Source organism: Anomaloglossus baeobatrachus, chromosome 2 (assembly GCF_048569485.1).
Source record: "Anomaloglossus baeobatrachus isolate aAnoBae1 chromosome 2, aAnoBae1.hap1, whole genome shotgun sequence".
In the NCBI taxonomy this organism is placed as follows: Eukaryota; Metazoa; Chordata; class Amphibia; order Anura; family Aromobatidae; genus Anomaloglossus; species Anomaloglossus baeobatrachus.
This window is the reverse complement of record NC_134354.1, coordinates 645,454,522-645,476,648: the sequence shown is the minus strand read 5'-3', so window position 1 is coordinate 645,476,648 and position 22,127 is coordinate 645,454,522. Positions and strand designations below refer to the sequence as shown.

General features: G+C 43.6%; 1 protein-coding gene across 3 annotated transcripts in view; it reads right to left on the bottom strand.

Moving 5' to 3' along the window:
- The window catches only part of LOC142291969 (inactive dipeptidyl peptidase 10-like), a 352,241-nt gene that overhangs the window by 2,697 nt on the left and 327,417 nt on the right, over positions 1–22,127 (bottom strand). For 2 of the 3 annotated variants that reach the window (XM_075336956.1, XM_075336955.1), the window contains exons 22-25: positions 15,322–15,421; positions 13,116–13,174; positions 11,214–11,286; positions 7,078–7,151 (exon numbers count right to left, since the gene is read on the bottom strand). In XM_075336956.1, the coding sequence (XP_075193071.1) occupies positions 7,078–7,151; positions 11,214–11,286; positions 13,116–13,174; positions 15,322–15,421 (306 nt within the window). Of the gene's footprint in view, positions 1–7,074; positions 7,152–11,186; positions 11,287–13,115; positions 13,175–15,321; positions 15,422–22,127 lie in introns of those variants that run through there. The other variant, XM_075336957.1, reaches the window with a different exon arrangement.

Genomic DNA, 22,127 nt, shown 5'->3' with positions numbered 1-22,127 from the left:
TTGACCATGGGAGGATCAGCAATGATATGTCATATGAACCCCAGACTAGGGATGAGCAACGCCGAACGGTAAAGTTTGGGGTTCGTACCAGACTCTGGGTGTCTAGGGCTTGAACACAGACTTTTAAAAAAGTCAGATTCCGAGTTTGGGTACTGTTCATATGCTAATAAAGTTTGTTGACACGCTGAAGTGCAGCCAATCAACAAGCTTTATTGCATGCGGAAGATGCCTGTACACTGCTGTGAACAATAAAGAAAAAAAAACGTGGGCTTTTGCCTATTTTTGTTACCCAGCGCAGGTAAAGCAAACAGCTGGGTTAGTAATGGGTGTGTGATAGACACCTATCCATTTCTAATCCCTATGTTTGATGCCAGCTTTTAATTTACAGCTGACATCAACCCCAAAAGTATTATTCTGATTGCCACCGAACCAGGGCAATCGGGATAAGACGATCAAAGCGCTAGAATTGACACATCTATTGGATGTGTCAGTTCTGGGGCGGCTGCGAGTTGCTGCTTTTAGGCTGGGAGATGCCAAATATCCATGGGCTTTCTCAGCGTGATAATACCAGCCCCAACTATCTGTTTTACTATGGTTGGTTATCAAAAATAGGGCGGAGACCACAGTTTTTTTTTCTCCAATTATTTAAGTAATTTAAAGAAAGCGGCGTAGATCTCCTCAATTTTTATAACCAGCCAAGGTAAAGCACACAGCTAAGGGTTGCAGCCTGCAGGTGACTGCTTGAACTGTACTGGTCATCAAAAATAGGGGGGACATTTTTATTTTTTTATTTACTCATTATCCACATTTGTTTGCAGAGCAATTGGCCCAATTTTGCTTCCTTTGGCAGGCCCCTAGCCTTTATTACTACAATTTACAGCCATTTTTTGGCACGGAATTTCTGGTTCCTATTGATTTACAGTGACAAGCCAAAGGGTAACAATGTTTTGAACGTTTGACTTTCTGGCTCTTTATCTCACCATCCACTACATCTTTGAGAGTGAGGCTTCCTTCATTTTATACATTTTATAGACAATGATTTAGGATATCTCATACATTATTTGACTTGCAACTATTTACCATATGATTAGTTATGCAGATTCTTGTCATATTGCTGCATGTTACTGTTTTGCTCCTGCTGTTTGAAAAAATTTATTTTTCCTGTATACTACAAATTACAGCCTTTTCTCACAATCCCTAATAGCTCAGTGTTTTATTAGGCTGATTCCAAGCGTAAGGTTACTGTCTCGAATCAAGGAATAGCCATGAAGAAGATTTCCCAATAAAAGAGAAACCGCATTATCCAGTTCGTTGATAGTAGTGTCTCAGCCAAGAAAATTGACAAACTGCATCATGTGAGTGCCGTGACAGTTGGAAGAATATGAAATGAAGTCCGTCCATCCATTCAAAAGCCAAGGTGGTAGATGTCCAAGCAATATATCAATCAGTTCTGGCTTGAAAAGCACAGCAGTGGTTGTGGCTTGTATGCTTCGTAAGGCTGTGTGTGCACGTGTGCGTATTGCATGCATTTACGGTGCGTCTAGCACTGTAGTGTAAACGCATGCGTCCCCAGCACAATCTATGAAGATTGTGCATAATCCTTCCGCATGTTGCGTTTGAGAGTGCAGCGATTTGCATGCTGAAATTTTTATCCAAATCACTGCGTTCAAAAATGCAGCATGCCACTTCTTTCGTGCGCTTTAGATGCAGCTCCCACTCTGTCTATGGGAGAGGCAGCTTCCACAGCTCATGAAATTGGCATTTTTTCTGCAGAAACATTGCATCCATTATGCAGTGTTTTGTGCAGCGATTTGAAGCGTACATGTGCTGTCAAATCACTGCAGAATTTTCTGCAGTGACAGGACACAACGTGCGCTCATGCCCTAATAGTAAGGTCACAAATGTCCATGCAAGTATCGTGTGATGCAGGTTTCACAAGTCTAGAATGGTGGCCCGAAAAAAGGTGAAGAAGCCTCAACTTCAATATCGTCATAAGAATCATCGGCTCGAGTTTGCAAAGAAGTATGGAAAGTGGAAGATTGGAAACAAGTGATTTGGAGCAGTGAGACAAAAGTCAATAGACTTGGCTCTAATAGGTGCAAAGTGGTCTGGAAGAAACAAAGGAAAAAGGGGCTAACAGAACGAGAAATTGAAGGGACTGTCAAGATCTGTGGAGGAAGTCTGAACATATGTTGTTGTTTCACACCAAAGGCATTTGATACTTGACCAGGATCAATGGTGGTCTCAATGCTGAACTATTTATGAGTATCCTACAACATGAGTTACTTTGTATACTCAAGTACTATGGGTATGAAAATGATGACATAGTGTTCCAGCAAGCCAATTAATCGAAGCATACGTTGAGATTGGCAAAGAAATGGTTCAATGACAGTGAAGTAAAGGTGCTGGATTGGCCTCCACATGTAGTCAGATAAGGCACAGCCACAAAAGAAAAAGGAGGTGCATTTGTCGGCTTCCAAACCAATCATTTGCAGGAGTTGTCTGATGAAGGCCATCACGTGGCCGAAACGTCACTTTTTTTCTTGAAAATAAACTACACACAAACTGTACTTTGAAGAGTGCCTTGTATTTATGTGTATTGGTTTGGCCTCCACAGTCCCCAGACTTCAACTCAATCGAACACTTGTGGGTATAGTTGAAGAAAAATCTGTAAACCTACTCAAATGTGTTGACCTGTATGTGTGTCGCCCGGCCTCCAAACTCTATCTGACTGGTTCTTCCCGCCTCCAGGGCTGTGAACTCCTCGGTGGGCGGAGCCAACCGCCTGGCCCATCCCCTGGTGTGGACATCAGCCCCTGGAGGAAGGCAACAAGGATTTTGGGTTAGCTTGATGTACCTGCAGGGAATGTGGGGTGCATGTGGTGTTGTGACCTGTGACCACTGGCTTGCCCAGGGCGTCACATTCCCCCTTAGCAAAACGCAGACCGTCCTCGGGCTGCCCGTCCAACACCGGTTTTATTTTCCTTTTTGTTTTCTGTGAAAATAGAAAAACGGTAACATATTTACAATTTATGGCATCATCCCACATCGGGAGGTTCAGTTCTTAAACGTTGCAAACGGTAACATTAAACGGTTGCGGCTGCCGCTCTCTCCCACCCAAGTAACCTGGTCCTGATGCTGCCCCTAAAACCCAGACAGCACCCCTTGACCCCAGTCCAGCACAAGTTACCCGAGCGGGATCTGTCCTTCCCCTCCAGAGGGTAGCCACTGGTCCCTGTGGTGGCTGGGCCCCAGCCTGCTCCACTGCGGGCCCTCCCTCCAACCTGCCTCTCCGGAGGCGATTACGGTAGCTGCACAACATATTTTATATTTACAAGCCACTTAACGTCTGTGGTTGCCCTGCAAGTTCACGGGCTTGTCCATGAGCCGTTCCTCATGCAAACTTTTCAAACGGTCCCCACGGGGACAACGGTGCCGGCAACGGCCGGTTTCCAAATCACATGTGAATCAGGTGAACTTCGGTAATCAATTTCTCATTTTTCAAACTTTCAAACAAACACACTTAAAACACACCTGTTTTCTTTCCCCTCCCCCTTTTAAAGAACGGTTTCCCTGTACCTAAGTGGGGGCCTACCTAGGTTGGGACGGGTGGACCTCCGTTGCGGCCGGGCGGACTGCCGGAGCCGGGTAAGATGTCATCGGGGTTTCGGCTACTGCTTGTCCAGGAACGGAATTAGGCAAAGTCCTGGCGTCCCTGCCTTTACAGTCCTGGTCACATGAACTGCGGTTCCTTCCTCCTGCTCCCCCTTGGTACTCAGGAGCAGTCCTTCCAGCAACTTTTAAAGTTTTCCTTTCGCTTCCGGTCCTCCGGAGCTTCACTTCCGCCCGTGTTCTCAGGGGGCGGAGGCTCTTTTTCGCGCCCACCGCTTGGGGAAGAAGGTGCTGGGCGGGAGATTTTCGCGCCCAAAATGGCGGCAAAGATGGCGACTTTCAAAATTTTTGCAGCGGATCACCGCTGACAGTCCAGAATAAGGCGCACTTCCTCCAGGTAACCGGATGGGTTCGATCCTGTTCGTGACGCCAAATGTGTCACCCGGGGACCAGGGGGTACTCAGATCCGGGCCACGAGGTCACTTCTGTGGGTATCACGGTGGTGTGACCCGGTCTGTGATCCCAGGCTCCACAGTAAAAGGGGATTTGTTAAGGGAGATTGTCCGTGACGCCACCCACGGTTGTGGTGATTGTGGACACCACCGCTGCTCTTTATGGGGATCCCGGGAGCGATGGTATGGAGCAGCTAGATGTTAGTCCTCCCCTCCGTGGGTAGGGGGTTGGTTGTCCCGGGGCCCGGTGATGGGGTAAGCAGGGAGCAGGGCGCAGTGCTGCGGTGCGGTGCCCGAGGGCACGGGCGTACTCACAAGTATTTCACACAGAGTCACTGGTAACTAGGAATTGCCGGTGTCCGCAGCCTTCGGTACGGGGTTGTTAGTGTCCCACACATGGTGCAGCAGCTCCTGTTCTTTCCCTGCAGCCAGGTGCCTTTCTCTCCACTCTCTTCCTCTTTCTCCTCAGCCGGGAACGGGGAATCCACTCCCCTGTAGCGATCCGGGTCACCCTAGGTACCGAGGGGCCACTACCCTGCTCCGGCTACCTCTGGCCCCTTCCTCACTACGGCCTGTCCCGGCCCTCTCGGAGCACGCTTCACTTTCAGCCTGGGAGCTACAACTCCAGGCTTCTCTTCTGTCTGCCTCTCCAAACACTCTGCCCCAGCCCCTCCCCTCTGCTCTGCTTTTCTCTTACCCTGGGGATGTGGTTTGTCTTGCTGCACCGTGTGAGATCAGATTACCAAGGAGGATTAACTCTTTCTGTGACAACCTGGCTTTGCCAGGGCGTCACATATGCACCAACATTGGGAACATGTAGAAGATACCCGATCATATTTTGACCGATAATTGCTTGAATCTGATTGAGAGCATGCCCAGAAGGATTCAGGCAGTGTTGAAAGCCAAAAGAGATTTACAAAATACTAACACAATAATAAAAATTAAAATTTTGATTTTTAAGAGCAAAATATTAACAATGCAGTGACATGACAAGAATCTGCATAACTAATCATATGCTAAATAGTTGCAAGTCAAATTTATATATGAGCTAGCCACGCAGAGTGTCTATAAAATGAAGGTATTCCCATGCTGAAAGCTGTAGTGGATGTGAGATATGGAGCCTGAAAGTCAAAAGTTAAAAACATTGTTACCCTTTTGCTTGTCCATGTATTTGGGTTCCAGGGTCAAGTCTGGGTCCCAAACTAAAGTTTTAACTAAAGTCCAATCGAACCTGGAGAACTCGATCTTCCACGGGTCCAATTATCTCTACCCCTGACCACTGTACCGATAAGACAAGTAATTGCTGCTGCCATCTTGCTTGCTTTGCTTAGGGGTAGATAAACATGTAATGTTTTTGCTATGGCATATGTATCATTTTCATGTGTCCTATGTGTGTCTGGTGGATGTGGCGTGTGGCGTGTTTGTAAGGGGCCTAGCTCAGGATTTACATTATGTGTTCTATGTATAAATGGCTTCTCTGTAGCAAGTTTTTTGTGTGTGTAAGAGCATCGTAAGTGATCTGCTAATGACCCTCTGCTGTGAGTGTGAGCCGAGAGTCATGTGACTGTGATCCGATCTTGCGATGGGATCGTAGCTGTGGAGAAGAGGAAGGGAACTTTTTCTCCCTCTCCCCCGCTGCCTGTCTCTGCGTACATCGCACGGCGGTTGGATGACATGTGAGTGCAGGGCAATCTTTCATACATACCCATAGATTTGTATGGGTGCGTGTGAGCAGAGACTCGCTGACATTGCCTCATAGTTTTGCACTGGTGAGAGCAATCCGATGTTTTATCAGACTGCACTCGCTCCTGCAAAACGCAAGTGGAATTGAGGCCTAAAGGGCAGTCACACCAAATATTGGCTTCATTTAGATTTTCTCTTTTGGTAATTTACTTTGTATTTTGTTAATTGATAAAAGTCTAGGATGCAGGTTAGGTTAGAGTCACACTGTCATATGACTCACACGAGTGCAATGCAAGAAAATCTCACATTGCACTTGGCCCCATGTAAGACACTGCTGCAGCTCAGATCTGCGAGATTTTTTTCAGCCCTAATCAGACTGAGGAATAAAATCGCAGCATGCTGTGATTGTCTGCGAGTCTTGGGACACTTGCACAAGTTTTTGGGTGTGAGTGAAACATTGGACTGGACTCAGATGACATCCAAGTGCAGTGCGATATACATGCAGGCTGACAATGGAGGACATAGAGAGATCACACTCTCCCTCTCCTCCACAGCTGTGATCCGATCGCATCAGATGTCATACGTTATGTGACTCCAGCCTAAAGCGGGCTTTACATGCAACGACATCGCTAACAAGATGTCGTTGGGTCACGGAATTCGTGACACACATCCGGCCTCTTTAGCGCCATCGTTGCGTGTGAAACGCAGGAACGACCGTTAACTATCAAAATTACTTACCTAATCGTTGATCGTTAACACGTCGTTCCTTTCCCGAATATCATTGCTGTTTCAGGACGCAGGTTGTTCATCGTTCCTGCGGCAGCACACATCGCTATGTGTGACACCACAAGAACGAGGAACAACACCGTACCTGCGGCCGCCCGCAATGAGGAAGGAAGGAGGTGGGCGGGATGTTCCGCCCGCTCATCTCCGCCCCTCCACTTCTATTGGGCGGCCGCTTAGTGACGTTGCTGTGACGCCGCACGAACCTCCCCCTTAGAAAGGAGGAGGATCGCTGGCCACAGCGACGTCGCTAGGCAGGTAAGTCTGTGTGACGGATGTTAGCAATGTTGTGCGCCACGGGCAGCGATTTGCCTGTGACGCACAACCGACGGGGGCGGGTGCTTTCACCAGCGACATCGCTAGCGATGTTACTGTGTGTAAAGTGTCCTTTAGTCTCAGTTCAATAATTATAGATCGCTTGTCATCATTGTTTGCATTAGTCTTTATCATTTTCTAATCCTAAAAATAGATATTTATGGATTTCCCTTTTCCTCCTCATTCCTGTTTTAAACTCTCTCCATGGCCTGGCCTAAACGTGTAGACTTACCCTGCTAGTCACATTAGATCCAGCCAAGAGCAGACGGCTTAGGAGTTCAGCTGAATGTTGGAAATGCACATTGGCTTTTCATTGAAGGAAAGATAACAATATAGAAGGAAACAGACAGTTAATGACCAATATGGAGAAGACAATTTATAAAGAATTAAAATCATAAGTGTATGAATAATTCCAGCCTGTTGGCACCTTCTCATTAAAACCAATAACCTTGAAGAAACACTTTCTCATTTGGTTTGGGTGGTCACTACAAGCTTTTCAGTGTATAAATTGTATATTGTCAGTATCCCAAGTTCAGTAATTGGTGGATTACTTACAGACTTTATCATATAACTTGGTGATATATTGTTTCCAACTACAGTAAATGTTAAATCATAACTTACTGGCTGTATCCAGGCCCATTGAACTCTTCCTAAATGTAGCAGCCAAGTTATCTACTGCAACCTCCTGCTCTCTGGCCTCCCTTCCAACACTCTTGCACCCCTCCAATCTATCCTAAACTCTGCGGCCCGCTTAATCCACCTCTCCCCTCGCTACTCCCCAGCCTCGCCACTCTGCCAATCCCTGCACTGGCTTCCCATCACCCAACTACTCCAGTTCAAAACACTAACCATGACTTACAAAGCCATGCACAACCTGTCTCCTCCCTACATCTGAGACCTAGTCTCCCGGTACCTACCTGCACACAACCTCAGATCCTCACAAGATTTCCTTCTCTGCTCCTCTCTTATCTCCTCTTCCCACAATTGCGTACAAGATTTCTCCCGTGCATCCCCCATACTCTGGAACGCTCTACCTCAGCACATCAGACTCTCCCCTACCGTTGAAAGCTTCAAGAGGAACCTCAAGACCCACCTCTTCCAACAAGCCTACAACCTACAATAGCCCTCAGTCCAGTACACCACTGCGCAACCAGCTCTGTCCTCACCTATTGTACCATCACCCATTCCCTGTAGACTGTGAGCCCTCGCGGGCAGGGTCCTCTATCTTCCTATACCAGTCTGATTTGTACTGTTAATGATTGTTGTACGTATACCCTCTTTCACTTGTAAAGCGCCATGGAATAAATGGCGCTATAATAATAAATAATAATAATACTTCAAACTTGGACTAAAATTAATATTTTCAATATGTTTTACTTTTCGTCAGTAAATATTCATTGGCTCAATGATGGGAGTAGACATGCAGCATTAGAGCAGAATGCATTGCAGATCATATTCAAGCATTATTGGAAAATGTCATACTGCAGAATCTTATCTATGCAAACAGTTTGTATTCCTCAGACTTCTCATCCACATCACTCTATTAGCATCTGCAGGCAAGCCGACTGGTGCCATCACTTTGAGTCATTCAGATTTATGCCACCAGCAATTCATACAGGTAAGTAGGGATTTCATGAAGATCTTTTTATTTATTTGTTACTAGGAAAAAAAAGATCTGTGTGCCTGAGGCTTCGTACAATGGAAATTGAAATATAAAATATAGATTGATTCTGGAGAAAAGTACCCCCATTTTTGGCTCAGCAGAACATGCATTGTTATGGGGAGGGGCATTATTGATGTTAATTGTTGATCAGGGAACGTCCTAAAAACATCTAATATAGGCTCTAGCAAAGTCTAAATATGTATTGACTCCAAACCTAGGCTTTTTATCAGAACTCTCTACAGTCTCTGCAAAAACACTTTAAGTGAAATGAAACATAATGGAAAAAATGAATTATTTAGTAAACCAGTCTTTTAACAATAGAACAGACAGACCCTCGCCTGGAGGCAGCAGAGGCTGAGAAGCCAGTTTGCTCTCTGCAGTAAAATGAGTGGTAGAACATGCAACTCTTTCGCTTAAAAAATCTTCTTTCGAGGATATTTTCTACTTGTAATTATTGTTCCAGGATAGCACATGGAATACAAACAATAAACCTCAAATTCTGTGCAACAGATACTACTAATATAAATCCAGAATATGGGGGGGTTACTCCCCAAATATTGAGGTATGCCTTATACATAGGACAATGGATAACTTGCTGATTGCTGGCGGTCTGACCGCTGGAATCTGACCCCCAGTGTTCTCAAGATTTGGCCTTTGGAACCCTGAGAATGGAGCTATGAATGTAGTAGAGGGGAGGATGCTCATTATCCGCTCTATCCATTCTTAATGGAACTTAATGGATAAAACTTTGCACAAAACTCTGTTTTCACTGGCCCTCCCATAACAAATAGTGTGCATTGCAAATGAATCTGGGAACAAACACCCAGATTCAGTGCCCATGCCTGGGCAGAGGAGAGGAACTGTGCAAGCTCAGAATTACAGGGGAGATTGCTGTCACAGTAATTAATTACATTGCGGGGAACGTGACTAAGTTAAAAATAGGAGCGTGACTGAACTTGAGTGACAGTGACTGAACCAAGCAAAAGCGCCACCGCTATGACTGAAACCAAAAGTATGTGCTGCATTCACCAAAGCATATAAAGTGTTTTTTTTTTTTAAAGATAAATACATGGACTTTTTTAGGGGGGAAAACTGTTAGTGATGCACATTGCATCATTGAAAATACATTGGGGGACGTTTAATAACATAAAACGGCAAGACAGGTTTCCTTTAAGCTGCCGATACTCACAAGGTATAGGTCAGTCAATATAGAGGATTGTATAATTTGCAGATTATACACAAATTAATATTCACATTTTTGGCAGACAGTAGCATGCGATTTGGCCATTGAGATCTCTCAAGTACAACTTTTTTTTGCTGTTGGATGAAACTATAAGTTTACATGGACCAACTGGCGGTAATAAATGATTGCCAATAAGTAAACAATTATCAACTAGCGGTCATTTAACAGCCTATTTACATGGGCAGGCTACTTAAACAATGCACACTGATCTGTAGTAGATCGCTCAGTGCACATAGGCTGCCACTGTTCTCGGCAATGCGAGTCCTGTTTACACAGGTAGACTATAGTGAACAATGCGCACTGAGCAATCTGTAGTAGATCGCTCAGTGCACATAGACTGCCACTGTTCTCGACAGTGCGATTCTTGTTTACACAGGTTGATGCACCATGAAGAACATTAAAGCTTTGCGCTGCATGAAAAATAATTCAACCAATCATTGAGTGTTTTGCTCAGTTGGTTCAACTGAAAGATTATTATGAAACGGGTGTTTTTAAAGGGTGCTTTACACGCTGCGACATCGCTAACGATATATCGTTGGGGTCATGTCGTTAGTGACGCACATCTGGCGCCGTTAGCGACATCGCAGCATGTGACACCAAGGAGCGACGTGCAACGATCGCAAAAACATCTAAAATCGTTGATCGTTGACACGTCGCTCCTTTTCCAAATATCGTTGGTGGTGCATGCCGCTGGTTGTTCGTTGCTCCTGCGGCATCACACATCGCTATGTGTGATGCCGCAGGAACGACGAACATCTCCTTATCTGCATCCACCAGCAATGAGGAAGGAAGAAGGTGGGCGGGATGTTCCGGCCGCTCTATCTCCGCCCCTCCTCTGCTATTGGGCGGCCACTTAGTGACGCCACAGTGACGTCGCTATGACGCCGAACGCACCTCCCCATTGAAGGAGGGATTGTTCGGCGGTCACAGCGACGTCGCTGACAAGGTAGCCATGTCGCAGCGTGTAAAGCACCCTTAAGAGTGCTCATTCAAGAAAATCTTTCAGTGTAACTGTAGCTATAGTTTTGATTGCACAAATGCAGAGAATACATTTTTTCCTCCTTAATCTAACATTTTGGTCTGGCATGTTGGTTCTCAGTGATTCATGTTTTAAGGACTGTAAAGCGCATGCATTCTTTAAACAAAATGATGCACTTTTTTTTCTTTTAGCTTGAAAGCATTTTATTGTAGTTTCTAACAGTCTTTAGCCATCATGCATACCAGAAGGGTTATATACTGAAAGTGCAAACTAACCCACAGCAGCCAGGCAGATATCAATGGATTCTTCACTATATAAACACTGGATTGTGTAATAAATAATGCTGATGGTTCTGACCAGTTAATAGGTAGTCGCCAATGTATGTGCATTCCTGTTCTATAAGAAAGTCATGCTATGTGTCATAATGCATTTCAAATGAAGTCGACCAACATGCACCTGTTCATTCCATGGAGGTTGTCTCACCATCTGCAGTGCCATGGACCAGAAGAAATCGCTGGTCCCGTAGCCTCTGGATGTTATTTAATACAGAGGCCACCTAGCGAGGCAAGTATAAGAAGAGAAAGGATGATGGATACCTGCATGCTTTAATACATCTTCTGAAATAAACATCATCATGTTGAAATTGACACATTTTTAATAAAAAAAAATCAAATATATATACTGTATATATATTTATATATACAGTGCCTACAAGTAGTATTCAACCCCCTGCAGATTTAGAAGGTTTGATAAGATGCAAATAAGTTAGAGCCTGCAAACTTCAAACAAGAGCAGGATTTATTAACAGATGCATAAATCTTACAAACCAACAAGTTATGTTGCTCAGTTAAATTTTAATAAATTTTCAACATAAAAGTGTGGGTCAATTATTATTCAACCCCTAGGTTTAATATTTTGTGGAATAACCCTTGTTTGCAATTACAGCTAATAATCGTCTTTTATAATACCTGATCAGGCCGGCACAGGTCTCTGGAGTTATCTTGGCCCACTCCTCCATGCAGATCTTCTCCAAGTTATCTAGGTTCTTTGGGTGTCTCATGTGGACTTTAATCTTGAGCTCCTTCCACAAGTTTTCAATTGGGTTAAGGTCAGGAGACTGACTAGGCCACTGCAACACCTTGATTTTTTCCCTCTTGAGCCAGGCCTTGGTTTTCTTGGCTGTGTGCTTTGGGTCGTTGTCTTGTTGGAAGATGAAATGACGACCCATCTTAAGATTCTTGATGGAGGAGCGCAGGTTCTTGGCCAAAATCTCCAGGTAGGCCGTGCTATCCATCTTCCCATGGATGCGGACCAGATGGCCAGGCCCCTTGGCTGAGAAACAGCCCCACAGCATGATGCTGCCACCACCATGCTTGATTGTAGGGATGGTATTCTTGGGGTCGTATGCAGTGCCATCCAGTCTCCAAACGTCACGTGTGTGGTTGGCACCAAAGATCTCGATCTTGGTCTCATCAGACCAGAGAACCTTGAACCAGTCTGTCTCAGAGTCCTCCAAGTGATCATGAGCAAACTGTAGACGAGCCTTGACATGACGCTTTGAAAGTAAAGGTACCTTACGGGCTCGTCTGGAATGGAGACCATTGCGGTGGAGTACGTTACTTATGGTATTGACTGAAACCAATGTCCGCACTGCCATGAGATCTTCCCGGAGCTCCTTCCTTGTTGTCCTTGGTTTAGCTTTGACTCTTCGGACAAGCCTGGCCTCGGCACGGGTGGAAACTTTCAAAGGCTGTCCAGGCCGTGGAAGGCTAACAGTAGTTCCATAAGCCTTCCACTTCCGGATGATGCTCCCAACAGTGGAGACAGGTAGGCCCAACCCCTTGGAAAGGGGTTTGTACCCCTTGCCAGCCTTGTGACCCTCCACGATCTTTTCTCTGATGGCCTTGGAATGCTCCTTTATCTTTCCCATGTTGACCAAGTATGAGTGCTGTTCACAAGTTTGGGGAGGGTCTTAATTAGTCAGAAAAGGCTGGAAAAAGAGATAATTAATCCAAACATGTGAAGCTCATTGTTCTTTGTGCCTGAAATACTTCTTAATACTTTAGGGGAACCAAACAGAATTCTTGTGGTTTGAGGGGTTGAATAATAAATGACCCTCTGAATAAACTTTTCACAATTTAAAAAAAAAAAAAAAAAAAAAAAAGATATAACATTCTTTTTTGCTGCAGTGCATTTCACACTTCCAGGCTGATCTACAGTCCAAATGTCACAATGCCAAGTTAATTCCGAATGTGTAAACCTGCTAAATCTGCAGGGGGTTGAATACTGCTTGTAGGCACTGTGTGTATGTGTATATATATATATATATATATATATATATATATATATATATATATATATAGTCTTAATATTAAAAAAACCTACCATGTAAACGGAACCTTCCTGTGATGGCATCCCCAGGTAACGCTCTGCAAGTACTGCCGCTGCTCATTAAAAGAACATACGGTAATAATATTATATATACATTAGCATCAACTTTTTCCTTTAAACCAGAAGAGTAAAGCCCCCTGCATACACATTAGATGGCTGTCAGCTGAATAATGGTTTGGCTGATTGTGCGACTGACAATTATCTCCCCCGACTCTTCCATACACAGTAGTGCTCACTGTGCTGAGAGAACCGCTGCCACGTATCTCTTACGGTAAGTGCACATGATCAGGACCTCTGTCCTCTCCTACGGGGCTGTGAGTGCTATCGGTAGGAGACCACAGCTGCCCATGATCAGGGTTCGGGCCGCTGCAGACTTTAGCTCTATTCTCCCTGCGGAGAACACTCGCATCTCCCCAGCATCAAGTGATATGCTGCTGTTTGCAAAGCTGCACCGCAGGTCAGTTTACGCTGCGGAGAAAAGAAGCACAGCAGGCATGGGAATTCTATAAATCCCATCCACTGTGCTTCTACTGTACAACGCAGCATTTTGGACGCAGCAAAAACATGTTGTGTCCAAAACGCTGCAAATCCTGATCGTGTGCACCCACCCTTAGATTAGGTCACTAAACAGGAGGATTCAGCATGTGTAATGTTGGACTGCTAATCCTTGTATACTCGCTCAGGGCACAGTCCGGAGGCCCCTGTACACATTAGACACTAGTTTGATAATGGGAGACTTTTAGAATAGAACAGGGGACACTGGAATCTGTGTAAATTTCAACTCTTACTTTATGTGGTTGTTCTGGTAAGCGGGAACAGGGGATTCGGGGCCTTCAGTCAAGCTATCTTATAGATCAATTATATGTGAATGGTTTGCATGTCTATTTCATGCGGTGTTCTATCCAACTTTTTACTAAATACATACTCCATGAAGTTTTTTTGTAGGCTGGCTGTTAGCAAAAGAAAAAATAAAACATGTCCAATTATGGCAATTTGGGCATTAAATATGCCCATTCACGTCAATGGGGCAGGAGAGGGCACAGATGCCATCCATGTTGCAACCTAGCACTGTCAGCTTTTTATTGTGTAAAGCATGGGAGAAGCTGGGAGACTTTTTTGTATACAAAAAGCCCTCAAAAAACAACTGAAAACACTAATCAAAATGGATCCTTTTTTCTCATATATTGAACTTGAATGACATTGACTGAACCAAGCAACAGCGCCACCCCTATGACTGAAACCAAAGGTATGTGCTGCATTTACCTAAGCATATAAAGTCTTTTTTTTAAGATAAATACATGGATTTAAAAAAAAAATAGGGGCAACTCATGGCCTAAGTCATGTAACACTAAACCGTGAAAATCAAAGACACAAATATAGCTTTCAACATTGAGATTTGGATTTAAACTTAAATGCTTGAAATGACATGTATTTTTTTTTGGGGGGGGGGGGGGGTGAACGGGAGGCTATTCAGTCTGAAGAACAACATCACTATTTTCTTATATGATTTGTCCAATGCCGAAGAGTAATTGACCTGTAATAATGTAAAGAAGCCGAACATTTGTGCAGAAAGGAAAGAAGAGGAAATGGTCGGCACGTGACTGCATGTATGCAAATCACATGAGTGGTCGTGTAATGACCGCCGGGACTAAGAAGCTGGAATCCTACCAGTGTTTCCACATATTAGACTCCCTTTCCAGTGGTGTAACGTCAACCTCTTCTGCACCAAAGTAAAATCTACAACAAGGCTCACAACTGTCGGGTCTTTTACAGTATTGTTTTTTTCATATGGGCCAAAGGGACTCTTTGGTTCTACAAAGACCAGGTGAGATTGCAACCCCTGAACCTATTCTAGCAATCCAAGTAAGTCCAAAGTCCAGCTGGAAAGCCTGTAGGTCAAAAAGTATTCTTTATTATATCATTTAAAATTGTGCTACTAAAAAGGTTACCCATGTGGCACTTTTTGCACCACAATTTTAAATTATATCATAAAGAATACCTTATAACCAAGCACCTTTCCTTTTTGGAATTCTATTGAACTGTGCAGCTCTGAAAATTCCATACTAGGATTCACCTGAGGTTTTCTATCACTCAAGGGTAAGCTAACGCTCCATTCTCCCATGCACACCTTATAGATACGCCCAAGCCCCCTGCCTGATTTTACAACAGACCCTGAAAAACCCTTTCAGTAGATACTTACAGTGTAGGTGGAAACTTGTGATAGGAGCAACTGCAACACCACAAGCAAACAACTCCTCAGGCAGTGAAAGCAGCTTGAGAGCCAAAAACCCACCATAGGCCTGCAAAAGAAAGATTAAAGAATTTTTTTTTATTAAATTAGCTTTTTGTATTTCAAAACTGTCTGGCATTTTGATAACTATTAGTTTACAATATACATATTCTTATAGTTACGGAATACAAATGGAACCTTTTTAATAATGAGCAAGTTTCGAAATACTCGGATTTGCGATACTCGTAACGAGTACTGTCTAATAGTTGCGTATGCATTCTGAATAGTGTGCGCAATGCAAGTCAATAGGGAATACTCACAATGTAACGAGTAACCCGAATGCCGCACTATTCGTACGAATAGTGAATAGTGCGGCATTCGGGTTACTCGTTACATTGCGAAAATTCCCCATTGACTTGTGTGATGCTCCTGGACTAGTCAGGTCGTCACAGGGTACTGCACGCTCTTTAACCCCTCTTGGTTCTGGATTCCCGACTTGCAGCACTGCCTCCATCAGGCACACCAGTGGGCTGCTAAGCTGGAATAGGGTTGCCCACCTAGGGGTCAGGCAGGGAGGTGGGAGGTGACAAGTCAGTTCAGTGGTAGCCCTCGAGCAGTGAGGAGCTTTGAGGAAGCTGGGAGTTAGATCTCCCAGGGGAGAAGTAGATTGGTTCGCAGATGGTGGTCTGGACCAGGAGGAGTCGGAGACCCGGTCGCGGGACATCGGGACTAGGTGCCTGGCTTAGTCTAGGAGGACGGTCAGCAGCAGTACAATAGCCAGTCTGGGATTGAAAGCACGTCTGGGTACTGGACCCTAGGTCGGGGAGAGGCTTCAAGCAACCCGGCAATTAACCTGCGGAGGATAGGGCCTTTATGGACTGTCGCCACGAAGCTCAGAGATCAGAGGCACTAGCGCAATGAGGGGGATAGGGCTCCAACCAAAGCAGCCCACTGAAATCCCAAGTGTGAGCTCCTGAGAGCACAGCTCCTTCACACCAAAAAGTGGGGAGCGGGGCCTGGACAGCTTCAAGCTTACGGGCCACTTGGACTACTAAAATCTGTGCATGGAGGCAGGCTCTGGACCATCAGGCAGTGCTGCAGTGGATGGAACCCTGACAAGCTCCCCCAAGAGCACCCAGAGACTTGGTTTACTACGTTGTCAGCGTCTGCTTTCCTACTGAGTGAGTACCTGATCACCCCCTGCCCCAGCGAGCCTGTGCTCCCCTGCAATCCATCTCCACCATCCAGAGTCCCAGGGCTTTCCATACCCGTGGAGGGTAACATCATCTGGCTGCCCCCGTTCCATCACCACGGGTACTCCCTATTACCAAACACCGCGGATGGCGTCACAAACTATCTAAATCCCTTGTAAATAACCCCCCATCACGTTTTAGAGTGACCCTGTGCCCCCAGGTCCAGAGACCCTCGAGCCACAAGTAGCGACACCCGTATCCGAGTGGTTCGACCGCTGCTGGGGCGGTACACTTGCATTGCACACACTATTCAGAATGCATATGCAAGTATTAGACAGTACTTGTTACGAGTATTGTGAATCCGAGTATTTTGAAACTCGCTCAACATTAAACCTTATCTTTAATAGCAGCCTGCCTATTTATGTAGCAGTATATACAGTGGATATAAAAAAATCTACACACTTATGTTAAAGCGCCCTCTTCAGGTCAATTTTTTTTTTATTTTCTGTTGCATGAGGTTTCAGAACCTTTTCTATATATTTCTGCATTGCTGATCCCAAATCTGAAATCCATTTTTAGTGCATACTCTAGTTTTTGGGAAATTTTAATTTCTTTTTGTTACAGTTGATGGCATGCATTAGTTTTTAAATTGGAATTAAATAGCAACGACTTTTGGATTGAACATAACCACAAGCCAATTAAAGAAAACCTGTCGTCATGTTTTGGTGTGTAACCTGCATATAGGATCATGTACAGTAGCATTAGGAGCATTAATTATTAGTAGCATTAGTAGCAATTAGTAGCACTAGCACATACATACACAATCTGCTGATAGAGCCTCTTTAATGTTTACAAACATCACTTTTACATAATTGTAGTTGTTTTGAAATGTAAAAAATTATATTATTTGATAAAAACACCCTCTTATTTTGTTTTTAGATTGAATCATAGCTTCCTCGAGTAGGCGTAAATATAAGAATAGCCCTGACACCTTCTGTTATAGATGTGGCTTTTATACACTTCAACCTCAAAGGTGCAATATTTCATCATTTGTGACACGTGCATATATTGCCTATTTTCAAGTTCCCCTTCGAGATCAAGAAAAGATTGGGCTCCTCATATTGTGTGTCATAATTGTGAGGACATGCTTTGTGACTGGACAAAAGCAAAACTCAACGGAATGCCTTTTGGAATTCCCATGGTTTGGCGTGAACCTAAGAACCACAGCAGTGACTGTTATTTCTGACTGATCCATACAAAGGGCATCGGCAAGAAAAAAAACAGCATATGATTGCATATCCTAATATTCCTACAGCAATATGACCTATCCCACACTCTGAGACACTCCCGATTCCAATTTTCAATGGTTTATTTCTTGTAAGGACAAAGAAACTAAACATGGTGATGAAATGTATTTTGATAAGAAGCATGAGGAAATTAATGTAGAATCTGAAGTCTTCTTCTGATGCCAAGCAGTCATTAACCCCTCAGCAGTTTACTCAACCCGAATTGAATAATTTAGTAAGTGATTTGGGCCTATCAAAGAAAGCAGCTGAGTTATTAGAATCTAGGCTTCAAGAAAAGAAAGTACTTCACCGGTCAGCCATAGTATCCCATTTCAGGAAGCGTGAAAAGATATTTGTGGACTTTTTTTTTCAAAGACAAACACTTTGTTTTGTGTTATGATATCAGTAGTCTCCTCAGCCAGCTAGGTGTTACCACTTTCAGTCCAACAGAATGGCGGCTATTTCTTGACAGATCTAAATGGAGTCTGAAATGTGTTCTCCTACATAACGATAATGTTTATGCAGCAGTTCCAATTGGTCATTCAACTCATCTGCGAGAAGATTATAATGACATAAAAATTGTCCTTGACTTACTGAAATATGAGGAGCATAATTGGATCATTTGTGTAGATTTTAAAATGGTAAGTCTCCTGCTAGGACAACAGAGAGGTTTCACGAAGTATCCTTGTTTTCTGTATTTCTGTGGGACAGCCGAGCTCGGAAGAAACACTGGACACAGAAGGAGTGGCCGAAATGTGAAGCTCTGGAAGTAGGGATGCAAAATATTGTGAATGAACCTGTAGTTGATCGAGACAGTATCATTTTTCCTCCACTTCACATCAAACTTGGTTTAATGAAGCAGTTTGTTTGGGCTTTGAATAGAGACAGTGAATGCTGTCAACATATTATTTCTGCTTTTCCTGCCTTGTCATTCAAGAAGATAAAAGCAGGTGTATTCGATGGACCTCAAATTCAAACCTTCATACCTGACAAAGAATTTGACAAGAAGATGAATAAGGAGGAGAAAGCAGCATGGCAGTCCTTTGTGGCAGTTACAAAGAACTTCCTTGGCAACAAAAAAGCAGAAAACTATGAACTTCTGGTTCAAAGGATGCTGTTAGCACTCCTGTTAAATCCAATGTCTTGGAAATTTAAGATTCACTTCCTGAACAGTCACCTTGTTAAGTTACCCGAAAATCTTGGAGCTGTTAGTGATGAGCAAGGAGAACGCTTTCATCGAGATCTGAAGACTATGGAAGAGCGTTATCAGGGGCGATAGGACAAAAATATGATGTCAGACTACTGCTGGAGCATCAAACGGGATTGTCCTCAACAAGTACACTAATGTAAATTTGTGCCTGAATAGAATTTAAATAAGTTTTGCGCAAATTTTATGGTTAATATAAGCGTTTTAATATGCTCTATTTCAAAATTGTAGACAAATTCTGATCATATCTTTTAGTGTTTTTACTGCATTACATTATTAAATTTTCACAAAGATGATGCACAAGAAGACATTCTACTTCATTATGTTAAACTAAATGTTGAAATTTGTACAATAAGATGAAAACCTAACATCTTGAATTTAAAAAAAACTGTAGCTTACAGAGAAAAAATAATCTCAAATTTGAGATCAGCACACTCAAATTAACTAAGAACAAGTGTTTTTGTGGATGCAACAAAAATGTTGTTCCCCAGTAATTATCAATTGATTTCACGCCTTAGCTCTATCTGGGCCATTCCAAAACTTTGATCTTCTGGTGAAGCCATTCTTTTGTTGGGTTGGAGGTATGCTTAGGGTCATTGTTGTGCTGAAAGGTAAAATTCATCTTCAGCTTTTTAGCAAATGCCTGTTTTGTTACAAAATTGACTTATATGTAAAACTTTCCATAATTCCCTCCACCTTATCTAAACCCTCATTTTCATCTGCCAAAAATAGCCACAAAGCATAATGCTGCCTCACACTATGGTTATGGTGGTCTTTTGATGATGCGCAGTGGTCTTTGTGCTAAACAAACCTTTTGACATTATGGCCAAAAAAGTTCAATTTTGGTCTCCTCAGACCATTACATATTTTCTCAAATGCGTTTGGCAGACCTGATGTGGGTTTTGGAAAAACATAACTGGACTTGGATGTTTATCTTTGTAAGAAAAATGTTCCGTCTTGCCACCCTACTTCAGAGGCCAGATATATGAAGAATACTAGAGACTGTAATCATGTGCAATACACAACCAGTACTTGCCAGAAGTTCCTGCAGCTCCTTTAATGTTGCAGTAGGCCTCTTGATAGACTTCTGGGACAATTTTCATCTTGTCTTTTCATCAATTTTTGAAGGACGTCCAGTTCAAGTAATGTCACTGTTGTCCCAAATTTAATCTTCTTCTTGATGACAGCCATCACTGTGTCCTATGATATATTTAATGCATTGGAAGTTTTTTGTATTCTCCTGACTGATTACATTAAACATTGAGATCCATTTTGTAAGATCTAACTGAAGCCATAGGCTCAAAACGGCTACCTTGGTCAGACTTGGCACAAGCCACTCCATTTGTCAGAAGCCAGAGAAACCTTGACACTTGTGAACAATGGGGTCCTGTGGATTGCAACCTATGGATAGGCTGGTTTCCAGTGGTGTGAACCAGGGGCAGGAATGGTCACCAAGTAGGGTCTAAGCTGGGAGGTCACGTAAAGGACAAAATCAGGATCCGTAAGAGTAGTCAGGGAGCCGGATCAAAACCAAGAGGGCAGCAAGGTACAAAATCGTCAGAAAGGAGAAGCATCAAATAAGAAGTTAAGGTCAAACAGGAAAACACCAATACTTAGTAAGAGAACAAAAAAAAGACTTATCCATGGAAGCACAAGCTATTTCTGGCAGCTTCCAGAAGTAAGCTGAAAGCTTTTGTAGGGTGTGGTACCTTCTAAAAGACTTAAGACAGGAGCTGAGAACTTCAGCTGGACAGAAAACACAACCATTTTGTCAGATTGGAAAGTTCTGCAGATCCCAGCCACTCTGACAAGCATCACCCACAGAGTGAATATGGTGATGCCTGTAAGCCGTGTATTGGGGTGGGCTCTTTATGATACAGCAAAGTCACGAACGGGAAATAAATATACCCAAAACTAGATCAACCAACGAAAGTACTTTGCTACAATTTGGATATGAAGGCAATCAAAACGGGAAAATACTCAGGGAAAATCTACAGACACTCAGTGAAGAGGCTGAGACCCTTGTGCTATACAGCATGGTGCCTTACAATATGTGTTGACGACAATATATACACTATGCGTTACCTACAGGCGTGACTGGATAATCCAACCACCAGCTACCTATTAATAATCTTTAACCTGAAAGAATTGAATGGGTGTGTTATATGAGCCACCTGCGGTACAGCACAACAGTTTACAAACTTACAATAAATTCACTCTAAATCTCAACTAAATATTCCCTAGCCCCAAAATAAATACAGTGCACATTAATGGAGGATTTTTCCCAAGATTCGTGTAGAATGACCAAACAACTTACTATATGCAACGGCTGCTTAGCCAGAACCGGAGAAGAAAAACTTAAACAAATAACACGTACGTATATTGTTCAGCACAAGCTTCCTCCTGGATGGCCTAAAGCTCGTGATAGGTCTTAGCAACACCTAGGTGTAAATTAAATAATTGTGGTCTACCCAGAAGCCTCAATGGTAAAGAATTAGATGACGTAGTCATGGAAACGGTGATCCCAAACAGTGATTGTGCAGTAACTGCGGCCTGACACAGTAACTATGCCTAACTAAACTAACTACAGGCCCAGACTCCGTCTCAAATGTTCTGGCACCAAACTGTTGTAAGATGTGTGCCTGCTTACCCATTGCGATGGCGCAGTGGGCATTACTCATCGTACAGACTTGAGTCTGCTCTGTACAATATGATATCCGCAGACGGATGAGAGGCCTCTCCAACAGATGAGCGATACTGCTGGTAACTTTGGTTTATCTCCTTGGTGACGTCCTTTCAGCAATTTTCTCCCATCTTGTAAGGATTTGGTTATGGACAGGGTCAGCTCCACCTTGTTACGGCTCTGGTCAAGGTGAGAAACTTCTATGTCCCGGTATTATTGACTCACTGTCCTGTACGTCCTCTCTCTCCGTTCAGTAACTGACAACTGCTCCCAAGATGGCTGCTGCTATACTTCTCGTGATGTACATTTTAGATCAGCTTGTAGCTCTGCCCACATCTCGAGCTATCTATTGCAGTCTTTCCTCTATGCTGAGAAGCAGTGTCCTCTTGTGGCTAAATAACGACATT